Here is a 17,996-nt window from a genome sequence, read left to right as displayed (position 1 = left end):
TGATATTCACAAAAGAAAATCTGTATTCTCGGTAGGACTAGGATAGTGTAGATAAAATAAAAGAAAATGTCCTCAGAATCTGAGCAAAGTTCAAGATTTGAAATAGCAGTCCCAGCAGTGAATATACTAGAATGTTGATAGAAGTCCAAGTAACAATCAGGATAGTTTAAAGGTGTGAGCAGTTTGCATCCTTGGGGTCTGAAAACAGGTGCCTATCTCTGACAATGATAATAGCTATCATTTATGGAACATTTTCTATGTGTCACACACTGCTTATCATTTTATATCTATTTTCTTATATAATTACAAATCTCAAGAAAAAGATTTCTCATTTCCATTTTACAAATAAAGAAGCAAAGTATCTGAGCAGCAAAGAGTCATATCTAAGTTCACAGAGCTGGTAAGAGATCATTAGGGATCTTCAGAGAAGCTGAACTAATAGGATGGATAGAAAGATAAATGGATAGATAGGTAGATAGATATTTACTTTAAGAAACTGGCTTATATGATTAGAGGGGCTGGCAAGTCTGAAATCTGTAGGCTTGGCTAGCAATTTCAGCAGGAGTTGGTGTTGCAGTATTGAGCCTGGAGGCAGAATTCCTTCCTTCTTAGGGAACCTCAGTGTTTTCTCTTAAAGCCTTCAACTGATTAGGTGAGGCTCAACCATTTGGGGGGCATCTACTTAAAGTCTACTGATTTAAGTGTTAATCATGTCTAAAAATTGTCTTCACAGCAATAGCTAGATTGGTGTTTAATCAAACAACTGAGCACCATAGCCTAGCCAAGTTGACACATGAAATTAACCATCCAAAGAGATAAAACTGGGATATGAATATAGGTATATCTCACTCTCAGTTGTATATGGTGAGCCATTCTATGTTTCTGAATTTCCACATTTTCCATCTCAGAAAGTAGTTTGCAATCTCAAAATACCAGTCACCTTACAGAAAATGGCTTGAAGTCCCAAGACATCAGTTTTCAAGAAATCAGGAGGCCAGGGAGAAGAGCTTAGTTATTAAGAAATGGAAAGTGAACAGAATTGAAAGTTAGACCAGCAAGAAGTGACAGGATTGAGTTAGACAAAAATTGCTATGGAGCTCACGCCAGAAGCTGGGATGTTGCCAAAGTTTGGCTCAAGAGTAGGCTACTGGTGGGTAAGAAAGACATAAGGCTGGGGAAATGGTGATTTCCTCCTCCCACCCACCCCTAAAAAACACAATTCAAGGAAATGTTTTGACTCAGTCAAAAACTGAGGCAATTTTATGTGTGTGTGTGTTACAGTGTGTCTATTTGTATGTGTGCATGTTTTTATTTCTTCTATGATATTGATTGTCAAATAGTCATTTGGCTTCTTTACAGATTCTCAAACTTTATGCATGGGAACCCTCCTATAAAAAGAAGGTAATTAAGATTCGAGAACAGGAACTGGAAATTCAAAAATCAGCTGGATATCTTGCTGTATTTTCTATGCTGACGTTAACTTGCATTCCATTCTTGGTGAGTGTGTATATCACTTCCTGTTTTGATTTTTCAAATTTGACTTGCAGATTCACTTCCAGATTACCTGGAATTAAGGTGTCCAAAGTGAAACCTTCTATGTATGAATCAAAATGTTCAAGAAATGCAGTCATTAACCTATGAGGATTCGAGAATGAAAGTTATAAAGAAGGGGGAATTTTTTTTTTTGTACATTCTCACTGGTCTGTATTTTTTAAATATAATAAGATTTTACATCTTTGCTAATTTTTCATAAATGGAACATACCCCATCTTCATTCTTAAGTATAACCTGTATTTCAGAGTTCCATTTCAGCTTTAATTTTTTTTTAATCTGTATGACTAATTCCTTTTAAGCAAGACCCAAAGGCACACTATATGGAGTTGGGAAGGGAAGTAACATTTATTGAGTGTTTATACTGTGTACTAGACAAGTTATATGCATCGCCTTATTTCATTCTTGCAGTAATAAGGCATTACTTTTCTCATTTCACGAAAGGAAATGGAAGTCCTTAGTAGTTTGGAAACATCCTCAAATTTATGGAATTAGTATCTGTAGGTGAAATGATATGAACTGAGGCCATTCTCTTTCTGTCACTTCATGCAAATATTGGGAATCTCATGCTATTTAAAGAGTATAAATTGCCTTGAGATATGAGGCAGTGGGTGAACGCCAAAGGCTAAGCAAACCACTTGTAACTGAAAGCATCAAGTTTTATCCCATGTCTTCACTCTCCGTGGCGATGGGGTCAGGGGAAATTCCACATGCTTTCCTTGTTGATAATATAAAATATTATTAATTTTTATTTAAACAAGCATGCCGGTATTATAAACGTAAAAGCAATATTTACATTTGGAATACTTCGGTAAAAATGTCCTAGAAGCATTTGCTTAAGACCGCCACATGTAGGTGATAGTCAATACATTCTCGTGCATAAATGAACTTTTCTGCCTTTTCTAAATGAAACTTATAAGTGTGTATATAAATCTTATCTGTGATGTTTTATTCATACCTTCTTTGGTTAATATTAAGACACAGAGAAAGTTTAATTGCTACATATGAGACAGAATGTATGTACACATCACTGAAAAATAAGTTTACATAAAACTTCGTTTTGAAAAATAGATAAACGGCTTTATGTTTTAAATGGGAATAATAACTCTAGTCAAAAGATGGCATGTTCGTCATGACTTCAAGAAGGAGGCTGGACCACTAAGACACACAGTTGCATGATCTGTACTAAACATTTATTTCATATTCTTCAGCCATAGTACTGAATAGTACTGAATTTTGGTAAACAACAAAAAAGTTATTAAAATTTTCTTTCCTAATTTGCAGTTTGTAACTCATAATGTTATCAGCATTGACTAATTGAAGAAAATAACATATCTCTATTTTTTAGGTGTCCTTGGCAACATTTTGCATCTATTTCCTACTGGACGAAGGAAACATTTTAACAGCCACAAAAGTGTTCACATCTATGTCTTTGTTTAATATTTTGAGGCTTCCACTGTTTGACTTACCAATGGTGATCTCAGCTGTGGTCCAGGTACATACAAAGTATCCTTAAACTGAGAATCATTCCTCCACTGAAATCTATGGTTTTACATATTTTATTTCTTTTTTTTTTTTAATTTCACTTTTTGTAGTTGTTTTACACTGCTTCCAAAGCTAATCTCCCTGAATTAATGAGCAATAGAGAACATTATAGGATGGAAGAAATCATGTCTTCTTTGCCTGTGCTTTTCTTCCATCAAAATGACTTTTAAGCTTTAATATATGATATTTTCTTTGCTAAGTGTTAGTTTCTTTTTTAGTTTTTTAAAATTTGGTGTTTGACACTATTACATCAAAGTGTCCATTTTCTGTTTTCAGTTGAACCTTTTTATAATAGGTGCTTTGTACGGAGCTGGATTTGAATTTTACCAGGGTTCAGCAGCATTTCATCTACTGAATGAATCAAGCAGGGAAAAAAGCACATTGTTAATATCAGCCTGCCAACAAACCTTGTATGAAGTATCTGGTTCAGCCTGCTTTTATTATAATCTCCAAATGCCAGAGGCTCTTTAGATACTATAATGAGTAGGAAACTGCTAAAACCACAGGGAATCCAAAGATGTGAATTCCTTGATCCCTTTGCCCTGTGATTTTCTCGGTTACATTTTTTGGATATCAGGTTTGGATTGTCTGGGTATCCCCCATTGAATCCTTTTCAAGTCTGTATTCATAAACAAAGCGAATCTTTGCTCACTGGAACCAGCTCTTTCATCCTAGAACTTTGCCTTTTAATTTTTAAATGATCTCAATGTAGAGTAACATAATTCTATGGTAAATATCAATTAAGCTACTTTTGCTATACAATGTTTTTTTAAAAATATTATTTTACTAATAATGGCCAACAGAGGGCATAGAAGTATTACTGATGTGATACTTTTAACACTTGTTTCACAGAACATTTCTCTTAAAGAAAATGTCATCCTTAGAGTTACAGTTTTGTTTTGCTTTTAAAATTAGAATTTGGCTAAAGTTATCTCAAAGTATTTTCCAACTCCTGGTGGTGTACTACTGCCATCACTAAACAAATAAGGAGAACAATTGTCAAAAAAAAAAAAAAAAAAGAAAGAAAAGAAAAAAGAACCAGCCCTGTAAACTGATATGACACACTTGGTAAACAAACCACAGTCCAATTACATCCTGTCCCTGAACAGTAGACATCTTCTAGCATGAAGTGAATAAAAATGTATGAGAGGTTTCATGCAAGTCAGTTTTAGGAAAGAAGATGATTCTATTTATCCTAATTGTAGCAAAGCATTTTATAGCTATTTTTCTTTAACTAAATGTTATTATTGCCAAAACTATGATTGTGTTTTATGCTCAAGAGCAGAATTCATTCAACAATCCTCAAGTTGCTTTTAAAAACGAATCTTTCTCTAATTATTAGTTTTATCAGTTGTATCTTTACTGGAACGTCAGGAAGAATTTATTTTCTTCTTTCATGCTGTCCTGCGTATGTGATTTTTTTTGATCTTTGATCCTTGAAACTTCTTTTTCTTTACTGCTGGACTTATTTATAAACACTAAAACAATGCAAACTATGTTTCCTGAATATTTTTATTAGTATTTTCAATTTGCATCAAACATTTTTAATCATGCTGTAAATCACAGTAAATGCTTTCTAGTTTAACTTCTGCTTGAAACCCCCAAATTTCTGTCTGTGTTTATTTTGATAGACAAGAATATCATTGGGTCGTTTGGAAGATTTTCTCAACACTGAGGAACTTCTTCCTCAAAGTATTGAAACAAACTACATAGGAGGTCAGCAGTTCCTCTTTGGAATCAATATTTATTTGACTTTGGGGCTGAAGACAATTGGTTCTAAAATACGTTCTTCTATTTATTTTTCTTCCTAGATCATGCCATTGGTTTTACAAATGCTTCCTTTTCCTGGGATAAAACAGGGATTCCAGTATTAAAAGAGTAAGTCATGGTTTGGCGGAAATTCAAAGCAAAAAACTTTTAACATTGAATTCTATAATGCGCCACGTTTTTATTTTTCAGAGTTTTTTATGCAGAAGATGAGTATGTTAGAATTTACAAGACTTTTTAAAAAATTGGACGGGGTAGTTCGATTTATTTATTTGTTTGTTTATTTATTTCAATGGAATTTAAACTGGGGATTGAACTCAGGACCTCGTGCATCATCCTCTCTACCACTGAGCTATACCACTGAGCTAACTTTTTAAATCTCTCACTGTACCTTTCATTTTTATGGTGGTTTTTACTGTCTTTTTTTTTTCCTGTTCGCTTGCTCTTTTCTTCTTCAGCATTTGTTCTTTACGTTTTAGACAGTTTAGTGTTTGTAGGATAATGTAGAACAACATAAAGAGCAGCAATTTTAAAGACAATGTTTAGTGCGTACAGTGACTTGTCTAGGAATATACATTAGAAACAATTATAACAAGAATTTCCTGTATCATCTCTCTCCTTTTCTTGTCACGCAGCTTGAACATAAAGATTCCAGAAGGAGCTTTAGTGGCTGTTGTAGGGCAGGTTGGGTCTGGAAAATCATCTGTGCTTTCTGCCATCCTGGGGGAAATGGAGAAACTTACAGGAGTAGTCCAAAGAAAGGTAAAGTCAACAATGCATTCTTTCCACACCTCCTAGTGTAATAGGCTATAGCCAGCATATCATTAATGTCAGTAAGAATTTATCAAATTGATTTGAAGATGCAAGTATTTAATGAGCATTTCTAGTTTGTAACAAACATTTAAATTTCCACAGAAATTGATTTGCTATGGATGGATTAGTAGCAGCATTCTGTCCTCCAAATACTTCAGCAAATCGTTTAGGAATGCTTATGGTAATTGTTTGATGATATTAACTAAATTGCAACCAATTATAGAGAAACGAATGTGATTTATAATGTAATTTGATTAGGTTTCTAATTACCATTCATTGAGATGTTCCCTAAGTAATTACGGCCATTCCATTTCTGAGATGTCTTGTAGTTGCTCATGGGAAGGATCCTTGACCTAGAAAAACCTCAGAAAAAATAATATTAATAGCTTACATTTAAATTTCAGCCTTCTACTCCAGCCATTTGTTCTATTCTTTTTAAAAAATTTTATTGAAGTATAGTTGATTTACAATGTTGTGTTAATTTCAGGTGTACAACAAAGTGATTGTTATGCATATACATACATATATTTCTCAGATTCTTTCCCGTTAGAGGTTATTACAAGGTATTGAATATAGTTCCCTGTGCTATACAGTAGGTCCTTGTTTATCTATTTTATATATAGTCTTCAGTATGTGTTCAACCCAAATTCCTAATTTATCTCTCCTCCTGACTCCTTTCCCCTTTGGTGACCATAATTTGTTTTCTATGTCTGTGAGTCTATTTCTGGTTTGTGAATAAGTTCATTTGTATCATTTTTTTAGATTCTACATGTTAGTGATATCATATAATATTTATCTTTCTCTATCTGACTTAACTTCATTTAATATGATAATCTCCAGGTCCATACATGTTGCTGCAAATGACATTATTTCATTCTGTTTTATGGCTAATATTTCGTTGTGTAGATATACATGCAACATCTTTATCCATTTGTTTATTCTTAAGTCAGTAGGAATAAGAATTCCACAAGTTCTCCATAAACTCTTTCTTTTTTGAAATACTAGACTATCTAGTAAGTTTTTTCCTTAGATCTAGGTAACTCTTAAGTAAAATACTACCTAATCTGTCTTTTTCACTTGTGGTAAGATGCAGAAGCACTATGAATCTCAGACCAGTCTCTTCACAACTTTTTTCTCTCTAGGAAGAGTCAACTATAAATCCTTTCATTTTTCTTCATAGTATATCTTTCCTCATATCTCTGTATTTTTCCTGAATTCCAGTCCTTCAGTGACTAATTTTTTATTCATTCTTTTCTCTTTTAGCATTACTGTTCCTTAGTTTAGAATCAAGTGTGATTTCTAGGGCTTTTCCTGATAAGATTATACGTAATGAATACCACTTTTCTAACCTTAAGTATACTATCTTTGTATCCCTGTGCTCTTCCTAATGATTACAGCTAGCTGTTTGTCTATTGATCAAGATGACTATAACTTCCCTAGGCCAGTGAATATCCTTTATAAATATGATGCTTGTCATATTGATTTTACTTTCATTCAATTTCTTCAGCTATTTTTACAGAGCAACCATTGAGCACATACTATGTGCCTGGCACTTAATACCAGGGATATAAATATGAATAGGATGCACTACTCCACTTACAGAGTTCATAGTCTCATGAGGAGATACCGAGATCAATTCCAAGATCCTCTATTCTCAGTATCAAAGGCTTATATCACACATCATTCTTGCATACCCTGAATGCAGAATATTCAGTATTCCCTGTTCTTTAATGGAACATCAGAAATGTAGAGACTACTTTTGAATTAACAAAACTTCTATTGCGTTAATTATTAATACAGTAAAATGATTGTATTATTCATGATTAAATTTAATCTATTAATGATTATATTTATTAATGATTAAACTTAATCTATTAAAGATTAAGAATGAAATGAAACAAAAACACATTTTCATTTGTATGTGAGATAATAATAATAATAATAGGAAAACTTTATATCTTTGTGAAAATTGATTCACTCTTTTTCAGGTCCTATCATACCAGTGCATCAAGTCTGTGCCTCTCAATGAAGTATTTGGTTCCTGTTTTATTTTACATGGCATTTTTTTCTGTTCTGCAGTCTTCTCTCCTGTGTCCTTTACCCTTTAGTCCCCTTATCTTGCCTAATATAGAGCAAATATTCAAAACCTTTATCACCTGAGGACTGATTTAATATGCTATTATAATCAAAGGTTATTCACTAAGCAAGGCCATCCAAGAGCAATTACTTTTGTGTTCAAGATCAAGTCAGGTCACAATTATATTGTTTTGGCTCAAAAGCCACTGTATGTCTTACATGCTCAACAAGGAAGAATTAGAAGTTAATCTTTGATCTTCAGAGTAGTTGGTAGGAATCAAAACGCTAATAGTTACATACAGGTCTACGTCAGAAAGTACTTTAAATGCGTGGTATCATTAGAGAGTATGCAATAATCAGAATACTCCAAAATCAGTGTTTGGACAGAGTCCATGGGGAAGATTGAAAGGTAAGTCTATTTGAACCCACAGTTCAAATACTGTATGTCATTTGGAAGACAAGGGTTAGTTAAAAGGATATTTTAAAAGAGCCACTGTGTGACTTCTCTCTCTACCCAATCCTCCTTCTTCCTTTCCTTTCACAAGAATTTATCCCAAATAAATGACTTGCACCCCAGACTCAGTGTTATGGGCTGAATTGTGTCCCCCCGCCCCCAAAATTCATATGTCGACGTCCTAACCCCTAGTACATAAAAATGTAACTGTATTTGGAGATGGGGTCTTTAAGGAGGCGATTAACTGAAAATGAAGTCTGTAGGGTGAGCCCTAATCCAGTAAGGCTGGTGTCTGTGTGAGAAGAAGAAATTAAGACACACACTCTCACGTGCGTGCAGGGAAGGCCGTATGAAGACTCAGAAGAAGACAGTCATCTACAAGCCAAAGAGACAGGCCTCTGGAGAAACCAGCCCTGCCAACACCTTGATCTCAGAATTCTAGCCTCCAGAATTGTGAGAAAATAAATTGCTGTTGTTTAAGCCACCAGTTTGTGGTACCTCATTAGGGTAGGTAGAGCTGACTAATCACTTAACACCTGCTTCCAGAAAATCCCACCAAGGAGAGAGAATTTTGATAGAAGCTGCAGTGAAAGTAAATAAACAGAGCAGTGACCCATTTGAAGGGGCCTCTCAGAAACATGTGTAAGATTAAAGCAGATGTGAGATTAAAATGTAAATAGGATGTATTTACATTTAAGAAATAACATAGTTTTTAAGATTCAATTTAAAGAAAGTAAAGCCATGGACTAAATAAGTCCCTTTAATGTGGTGCATACAACGTCTCCTCTCCCCTTGAGAGTGTTTCTTTTATTTATTTCTTTTCTAGGGCTCTGTGGCTTACGTTTCCCAGCAGGCCTGGATTCAGAATTGCATTTTGCAGGAAAACATTCTCTTTGGCTCCGTCATGCAAAAGCAGTTTTATGAGCGGGTGTTGGAAGCCTGTGCTCTCCTCCCTGATTTGGAGCAGTTACCAAATGGAGATCAAACTGAGATTGGAGAAAGAGTAAGGAAAATATATTTTATCATATGCAGGAATAACATTCCATTCAGCTGCACTAATAAAATATTTATAACCCTTTTACTAAGGTCTTAAAGAGCTATACAACTATAATTTTAAAAAGTCATTGTAGAATTTCTATGAAGGAAGTGGCAATATTAAGGACAAGTGATTATTTATTATGGACTATTTGGAAAACAGATTAAATATCAGCAGGAAATTCTGCTGTTACATCCAAATGGGGGTGTGAAAGCCCACCAGCTGGGTCATCAACATGTTGTCTTAGTTGCTGGCATAATGCATTTTGCTCTCTAACGAGTGAGTAATAGTTTTGTTTCTTCCTGTATCTCTTGTGCACAAAGTCAAGCCCAGGACAGTAGCAACAGAACACCAGTCTCTGGTGGCACCAAGGGCAGGTTTGAACGAGGCTCTGGGATGATGCTGTCATTAACGTGCCAGTTCCACATCGGTGCATTCTGGTTTAACAGGACTTGCTTCCCAGGCCTCTTATTCTTTGTTCTGTTTTATTTTCATTGCGTTAATGAATAATCATTATGCTGCCCAGTGTTTTGGAGTTAGAAACAAAACAAAACAAAACAAGATATCATGAGCCAACGTGTGAACCCAGAGAGATTATCCCCAACCCATGACTAAAATCTCCATTAATTAAACATGAATGCAAAGGCAGCCTCTGTGATGATTCATGTGTACTCTGAAGATAAGTAAATAATCCTTAGTGCTCTGAATTTCTGAGAAGAGTTAGCATAATATTGCTGGCATCTTTCCCCCTGGCCTAATGTTGTTTAATAGTCTTGTTATATCAATTGAAAAATACATTATAGGAACAAAATTGTAGAAAGTGAAAATATTTAAAATCTAAGATGAGGCAAAATTTACCTTTTAATTAGACTTATATTGGCTTCCTTCATAGCCTTCACCTTGCAGATGTATTTTCTCAATGTTAAATAGATCATTTATTTTCCAACCTCTGTGTTTTCTCTGGCGTCTTCACTATTCCTAGGCAAAATGGCACCATAGCTAAGATTATGCAGAAATATGACTTCTTTAAACTTGTTAATGCTTATGAACATTATGTTGATAAAGTCAATCTCTAACACTATGAAATAGCTAATATGTAACAAAAAGAAATTAAAGTGGAAAAAATTCAAAATGTGAAGTGTAGATTTAATATAGTCATTTAATGTTATTGCCACTTATAATTTCTTCTTTTTATATTTTTGTAATTCAATTTCTCCCAGTCTAATGATGTGCTTTAAAACAAACGTGATCGAATATTTCAAAACGAAATCTGTTTACAGCTACTTGTGAGACAACCAAGGTAACGAATGTAGAATTTCCCTCACTTACAGCCATCTTTTCCTTTGGCATTCTTCAGCTGAGCACAAATATTGACTAATATTTTCTATGCCCTTATTCTGCTATGAGGTACATAACGGTAAGCAAGAGAGCTGTCACCCTGTCTTCAAGGGATTTGCAATCTACTGGATCTCAGCTAATGATATTATAAGTTGTCTTTCCCAGTATTTATTAATCACCTAATGTTGGACACAGTAGGCTAGGAATGCAGGGATAAACCAGATAGGAGCTCACAAGAGAGTGAGAGACTGACATGCACACTGCCACTTCTCGCAGTGGGATGCGTAAACAGAACACGGCAAGACAGGAAGGGAGGGAACGAAATCACTTTACTTGGAATGCTGGGTAGAAGATAGATTTCAAAGAGGACTTCTTAAGGGAGTAGCTTTTGAGTTGAAAAGGGAGGTTATGGGCCCTGAAGCAGAGAGAACAGCCTCTGCCCAGATATGAAAGGGCAGACTGGTCTGCTTGCGAGTCCCAGTCACTTGAGGGCGGCATTGGGTGAGTGGTAGAAAAGTGTGTGAATTCCAGAATACAAGTATCTTAGACTTATCCTAAGGGATTTGCTGTTGCTTATGGATGTTGGGAAGAAGGAGATGTGGGCATCCAAGATTTTTAAGCAAGATGATAATATAATTAAAAGGATAAGTGATGACAAGTCAGAGGATGGATTGGAGAGAGGAGTGACTGGGTGATAATAGTTGACGTTGATTGTATCTGTACTCGGTGTTGGAATTGCCCTAAGTATTTTACACTTATCTTATTAAATGCTCATGACAAACTCATGCGTTGGTGGCTCTTATCATCACACATACACAAACACATACACATATACATATACTCATATGTATATGTATCATACTACTTTGTATATATTTTTCACATCTGGCTGCACTGCTAAAATGTGACCTCTCCATGACAGAGGCCCAGTTTCATTTATCTTTAAATCTCAAATGCTAGCATAGCACCCAGAATATAGTTATACAAAGGAGATAATTGTTGAGTAGGAGGAGGATGAGAAAGGCAAAGAAGCAATGGCGTTTTACAATTATAGGTCACTGGCTAAGTTCTGTGCTGCATGAAGAGCTTTTAAACCAGCCCTGTAAACACTCAATATAAAATAAATCAAGTAAATTAGGCCTTGCCCCATAATTCTCCATACATGGCTGTACATGTCCACTTTAATTCTCACATGGAGTGATGTATGTTCCTTATTCTTGCTTCTTAGAATTGTACTTTTGCCAACAAGACTTGTACTAATCTTTCTATAGAAGAAAATAGGGCATGTTTATTACTGCTTTGCTAATTTAGCTATTATTCTCAATTTCCTATGTGTCAATTTAAAAATGATCACTGGTGTTAGTATATGGTTGGCAGCCAAAACTCTAGTTTAATATTCTACAGGCATGACTTTTCAGAGCTAGGAAATTGAAAATTCTTTTCTCCTTAATTGTTAGTATCTACTTTTGAGAGCAAGCAATTAAAAGAAAGTAGATATATCTATTAATTTGCACGAGTTATTAGCACTAGGAAATAGAGGGGGAGGGAGAGGCCTTTGGAATTTCAGGATAAAGAAAGATTTGAGTGTTGGTCTTGAGTTATTACCTATGTCTGCTGCAGAAGAGAATTTGGACATAAATATATGTGCTTTGAAATTTGCACATTTTCCCTCTAGTCTTGGGTTTTATTTATTTATTTTTTTCTTCATTTTCAGGGCGTGAATATAAGTGGGGGTCAGAAGCATCGAGTAAGTCTGGCCAGAGCTGTATATAGTGGGGCTGACATCTATCTCCTGGATGACCCCTTGTCTGCAGTTGATGTTCATGTTGGGAAGCAACTTTTTGAAAAAGTGATCGGGTCCTCCGGCATACTGAAAAACAAGGTAGTCAGAGCGTCACTTCTGCTTCTGTGAAGGGGAGAGGGTAATCTGCACAGCATTGTGCCTAAAATTCTAATATTTTATTTATCTGTTGAAGCAAAGTGGTCAAATTTCACATGAAAAAAATAGGATGTCATATTGCTCTTTTACAGACAAACTTTAATGAATATTTTAAAAATTTTACAAGTTTACTCCAAGTTACCTCATTGACTAATACCATATTGTAAGGGGATTTGTGTGTCAAAATGAGTTATTTTTAGTTTAGTTAACTATTTTGAAAAATGGTATTTTGATGAATAGCACTTTTATACAATATATTATTTTATTATTACTTAAAATTTGATATTATTAACAGCAGTCATAACAATCAATTGTTTTGTGAAGAAGCCAAGAAGAAAGGAATTAACATTTGTCAAGGGCATATCATGTTTGACACTAAATTAGTTCATTTAGTTCTTATAGCAAATCTCTGAGACAGGCATTGTATTATTCCTGTTTTACATATGAAGAAACTTGATGCTCAAAATGGCTTGATATCAGCTGCTTAGCTTAAGAACCATGGAGATTTTTAAAAGTCATTCTGACCACAAAGCCATACTCATTCTTTCACAATATGTGTTTCTAATTTTCTAATACAGAGCACTCTGGAAAAATGAAATGAATATATAAAATGGTAAAATAAATACCTAAGTAAATAATAGACAGATGTCTTTACTTACTGAAATGAACCCAAGATAAAATTTCTCATTCAATTTTATGTGTATATATAAATAATATACAAAGACTTAAAAATAAACAATGTGAATTATGACTTTAATTGAGCATGGTTTTGTAATGCTACAGGACCTTAGAAAAAGGAAACAAGAATGACAGGTATGAGATTATTAATTTGTTGTAAAATGGATTCATTTTTAATAAACAAAGAATACCTGAACAACAGGTTAAAAACATTTTCCAACTATTCTTTTGTCTAGCAGTGTATCATCATTTATTGTAAAATATATATATGCTGCCTTAAATTGGTGCCTACCAAGAATTACTCTCTGAAATAGTCAAAACAAACAAAAGACTGCAGCTCTCTTAAAAATAGGTTATTTTTGCCATTTTTTTTTGTAACCCAAGGAATAAAACATTTTGTTTTTCAGACTCGAATTTTAGTGACACACAACCTCGCACTTCTACCACAGGTGGATCTTATTGTTGTGATGGAAAGTGGCAGAGTAGCGCAAATGGGGACATACCAGGAACTGCTGTCCAAACCCCTAAGTCTCGCGAATTTGCTTCAGGCCTTCAGTGGTCAAGAACAAGGTGAGGATACAATGAGAAGCAACCTCAGGTACAGTCTGCTTACCCACTGGAACTGCCTGATTTTCGCTGTGCATTTCACTTCATTCATGCTGCTTGAGTCAAGAGCTGGGTATCTTTCTTTCTCTGGAAAGGAAGCACGTACATTGGGACACACCAGCTAAAAATCTGCCTCATCTATGGTCTTTTAAGCAAAAGTTTATGCCCCAGGGTCTGTTCATCTATGAAATAAGAGATTAGATGATTTATATGCTCTGTGGCAGGTTTAGAATATAATGGGTCTAAACATTCTACTTTCTTTTAAATTAAGAACAGGGAGCATAAATCCATGTCAAATAAATAATAAATATTTAAAACGTATTACTGCATGTTGTGGGAGAGAAACAAAAGAAAAAGAATCTGAAAAATGACAAGGAGGCATGATATTTATCTAACTTTTATAAAATAACAATTGAGTTTATTCACTACTAACTTTTGTTACTATAGTCTTAGTATTTTGAATTAAAATTCATAGATGTTTATGTAAATGAAGTGGTTTGATCGTTATCTAATTAGGACAAAAGGATGTTTGAAGTCTAGCAATAGTTTAATATCCCAGAGACCAGTCATTTCCCAACTCTGAACATTGGATCTCTTTTCCAGCTACAGATGGTTTCTCATGGAGATCACCATCTTGATCCTTGCCCTATTCCTTTCCAGAACACCACTGAGAAATGCCTGTAAAATCAGTGAACTATTTCATAATTTCAGGGTAAAAAGAAGAAATATAGACCTATGTCTTAGTAGTTCCTACATGAACTGATTTCCATTAATTCACTTTACACTTTACCTGGATTATAAAGGTCAATAAAATATGATCTTTTTAACAGGATCGCTGCAATTTAGTATTTTAATGCCATGAAATCAAAAAACAAAGCCATTCTGCTGATGTGTTTCTCTAAGCTAATACACATTAGGTTTGTATTACTATTTTTTTTATTCCTTGTTTACACTCCTTTTTCAAATTCGCATACTCTATATGGAGATGCATTCAGAAATATCTGATGCATCATCAGATGGCTGTGGTCCTTCTTAATAAAAGAAGCACCTTGTCTCTTCTTAATGGCCAGCAATTTTGGAAATGAGCCCTTGCCTGTTTGTTCAGACTAAGTAATAATTTATGTTTAGAGTGTAGGAAAGCTGTGTCTGTGAGTGTTTCCTCGGGCTAGAATGAGGATGTGGTCTCCAGCCCCAGCACTAAGGTAGCCTCCTGCTGGGCAACTAGTAGGTACTCAGTAGCTGTTTGTTAAACAAGTGAATCTACCTCCTTTGTTTCCACAGAAGTTTGTCTCCTCAATTAATGGGATGACTTGGAATGCTATGAGCCAGTGTATTTTTTTCCCCCCACTTATCTTAAAGGCTAAGTGAAATATAAATTGTATTACTTTGGAAAATACAGCTCTAAAAGCAGGCAGTCTGTAAGTTTTACGTTCAAAATTTAATTTACCATAAAATATGAAACTCACTTTTGAAATTTGTGGAATTTGCTCTTGTTTAAATTTCTGGCTTTGGACACAAACATCATGCTTTCTTTGCATTGATATATCGTCTGTGTACACAAGTCCTCTGTGGTAACAAGTGGAAAGCAGTGTTATTCTTGAAGTTGTGCTGACATTAATAGATGTTACTACCTTGCCATCAGAAATATGCAAGAGTTAGAAAAATATAAATTGAACTTTTTCTAATTACTTCAATATTGTATCTTTTCTGTTAAAATTCAGAAAGGTGGTAAGTAGTGGCAATTTTTGTACTAGAAATAGAATACGTTTGCAAAAATGAATATTTCTGGAGTTTTGATTTCTTGGATGCTGAATAAAAAATATATATGTAAAGGCTTTTTAAAAGCAGCCATAAAATTACTTTACTCATAATAATGATAGATAGATAATTTGTAAAAGGCCAGATGTATATAGTATAATTTTATTAGTGACCACATAGAGCAAGACAAAAATAGATTACCTGATATAAAATTGATATAAAACAGCGTACCAGACAACAGCTTCAACCTCATTTACATTCAGTGTCACACTCCTGCAGTACTGTCCTCAGCCCTGGGCCAGTGTGCCCCAGTCCTGTACTCCATGTTTTAGAGCCTCTGCTCTGCCTTCCCTGGCTGGCTCTCTGGCCAAAGCCTAGGGGTTGTGCCCATCAGAGGTCCTCTTCCCGTTCCCCCACTCCTTGACCACTCCAGGTCCTCAGGGTCCCATAATCTCTGCCCAAATGACCTAGGGTTATTCCAGGGACCTAGGCTTATTCTTCAGTTCTGCCCTCCCAAAGGTAGGCTGCTCTGCTGGCATTCACCACTCTTTGGCCTAAGGAGTTTTGTTTTTTTCTTTTGGAGGGGGCTTGGCAGAGCCTGGGCGTGTCACTGAGGTATTCACAGACATGGTGAAGGTTGGAGCTGGGGTGGAAGAGAAGCCACAAGTGCCTTGACTCGGAGCCCCTCACCCGGGTCTGCCATGATCCCCAGAGGAATTCTCAGGGCTCCAAGCCCTCTCACCTGGACTTCGCCTTCCAGTAGTTTGGAAGGCATGTGTGCCAGGGTAAGCTATAGAACTTATTTATGAATCTGTTAGTTCCGTCTGTGACTATTAAATAATTAGAAATGTGGCACACAGGCCTTCATTTATACTCCTCCCCGGTTCCCACAGATGTTAGGTGCACTCTTGTCCCCGTGGGAAATTCCTTTTTCTTATTTGCATAAATAGTAAGGAAAAACATCTAATTATACCTGAGAGCATTTTTATCAGGATTTAGGAGAAACGGATTCCCTGAACAGGGAGTATGATTTGAGAAGTGTGACCCTCAGTTCTAAAATCTCTCTGTTATCTATTGTTTATATATTATAATTAATTTTTTGGTCTTGATTCTGTTCAAAAATTCCTTTAAAAGGTACATAATTCTTTTATTTAAAAATTCTTTTTAACTTATACGACACTAAATTGGGAGTACAAGTCAGCACAACATTGTGGAAGAAAAAGTTAGAACCAGGAGCCCTGGGTTCTAATACAAGTTTTCATAAAAATGACCTAACTTCTCTGGTTCTTCTCACTTATGAAAAATAAAATAGAACTTGAACTAGGTCCATTTTTCCTAGTGGCTGATATGGAAGTGAACAATGCATATTTTTATCACTCCTTTTCCCCCAACACTGCTTATAACACAGACAATTTTTCTTCTTTTCCTATCATTCTCACATTCACTACTGGAGTTGAAACTAGATGACTAGAAAAAGCAGAGTTCACAGTATGATTTGGGTTTAGACACACTGGATCTCTAAAAATGCATGTAGCTCTGAAAAATCTACAAGTCTTACCTCATGGGAAAAATCTACAAGTCTTACCTCATGGGAATATATGTAAGACAATCAATCAGAGGTGAGAAAAGGGTTTATGAAAAATGATACGAAGACTAAAGATGAATTTATATATTCATAGCCTAGACTTAGGCTAATTCTTACCCACATTAATGTTACTGATGACAGGTAGGATGGCTTGGGCATTGATTATGTCAATAGATTCACAAGTGTTACATTTACTTGATTCTTTCCAAAACCTCCTGAGGCTTCTTCGTCCTGATTTTACAAAAGGATTGCACAAGTTAAGACAGATTGTTAAATTGCAGAATTTGAATCTTTGTTGCTGCTGTTTCATGACAAACGCCAATCAAACTCTTAAACAGTGTTCATGACAAACGCCAATCAAACTCTTAAACAGTGTATCAGACCTATAGGAACAAGTACACTTAGTGTGAAAGACAGGAAGGAACGTGGGGCTCAGTACACTCTTGTTCTCTCTGTCTCTGTCTCTTTGACAACTGGGTTTCAGGCAAGTCACTAACCCTATCTGAGCTTTATTTTTCCCTACAAAATAAGGGTAAGCTTACCTAGTCTTTTTATCTTACCAGTTCATTTTGGCACTCCAACTGTATAGTGTATGTGAACACATTCTATACATTGTACATTTAGTATTATTATTATCAGCTATAAAGAAGAAAATGTGCCTTAGGCCGGGGAGGCTGAAATATCTCCAAATTGAATTCTCATTCTGTGAGACATGGAATCCCATTTTCACAGAAGTGGTTGATGTAAATCAGGTTCTTCCATTAAGGGCTGGATGTTTACTTCTAGAAATAAGAAAGCATAGAATTCATATAAGAGACCTGAGAAATCTCCAAGTCCAATCCCTTCCTTT

The 17,996-nt window shown here is 35.2% G+C and overlaps 1 protein-coding gene across 3 annotated transcripts in view; it reads left to right on the top strand.

The window, feature by feature from the left end:
• LOC102517628 (multidrug resistance-associated protein 1) overlaps window positions 1-17,996 on the top strand; it is a 77,228-nt gene that overhangs the window by 25,929 nt on the left and 33,303 nt on the right. For all 3 annotated transcript variants that reach the window (XM_032477363.1, XM_032477362.1, XM_014558555.2), the window contains exons 8-15: window positions 1,360-1,497; window positions 2,900-3,046; window positions 4,728-4,812; window positions 4,908-4,974; window positions 5,499-5,625; window positions 9,033-9,209; window positions 12,295-12,462; window positions 13,605-13,767. In XM_032477363.1, the coding sequence (XP_032333254.1) occupies window positions 1,360-1,497; window positions 2,900-3,046; window positions 4,728-4,812; window positions 4,908-4,974; window positions 5,499-5,625; window positions 9,033-9,209; window positions 12,295-12,462; window positions 13,605-13,767 (1,072 nt within the window). The remainder of the gene's footprint in view (window positions 1-1,359; window positions 1,498-2,899; window positions 3,047-4,727; window positions 4,813-4,907; window positions 4,975-5,498; window positions 5,626-9,032; window positions 9,210-12,294; window positions 12,463-13,604; window positions 13,768-17,996) is intronic.

Source organism: Camelus ferus, chromosome 1 (assembly GCF_009834535.1).
Source record: "Camelus ferus isolate YT-003-E chromosome 1, BCGSAC_Cfer_1.0, whole genome shotgun sequence".
Lineage (NCBI taxonomy): Eukaryota > Metazoa > Chordata > Mammalia > Artiodactyla > Camelidae > Camelus > Camelus ferus.
The sequence above is the reverse complement of the archived record's forward strand: the minus strand, read 5'-3'. Positions and strand labels throughout refer to the sequence as shown.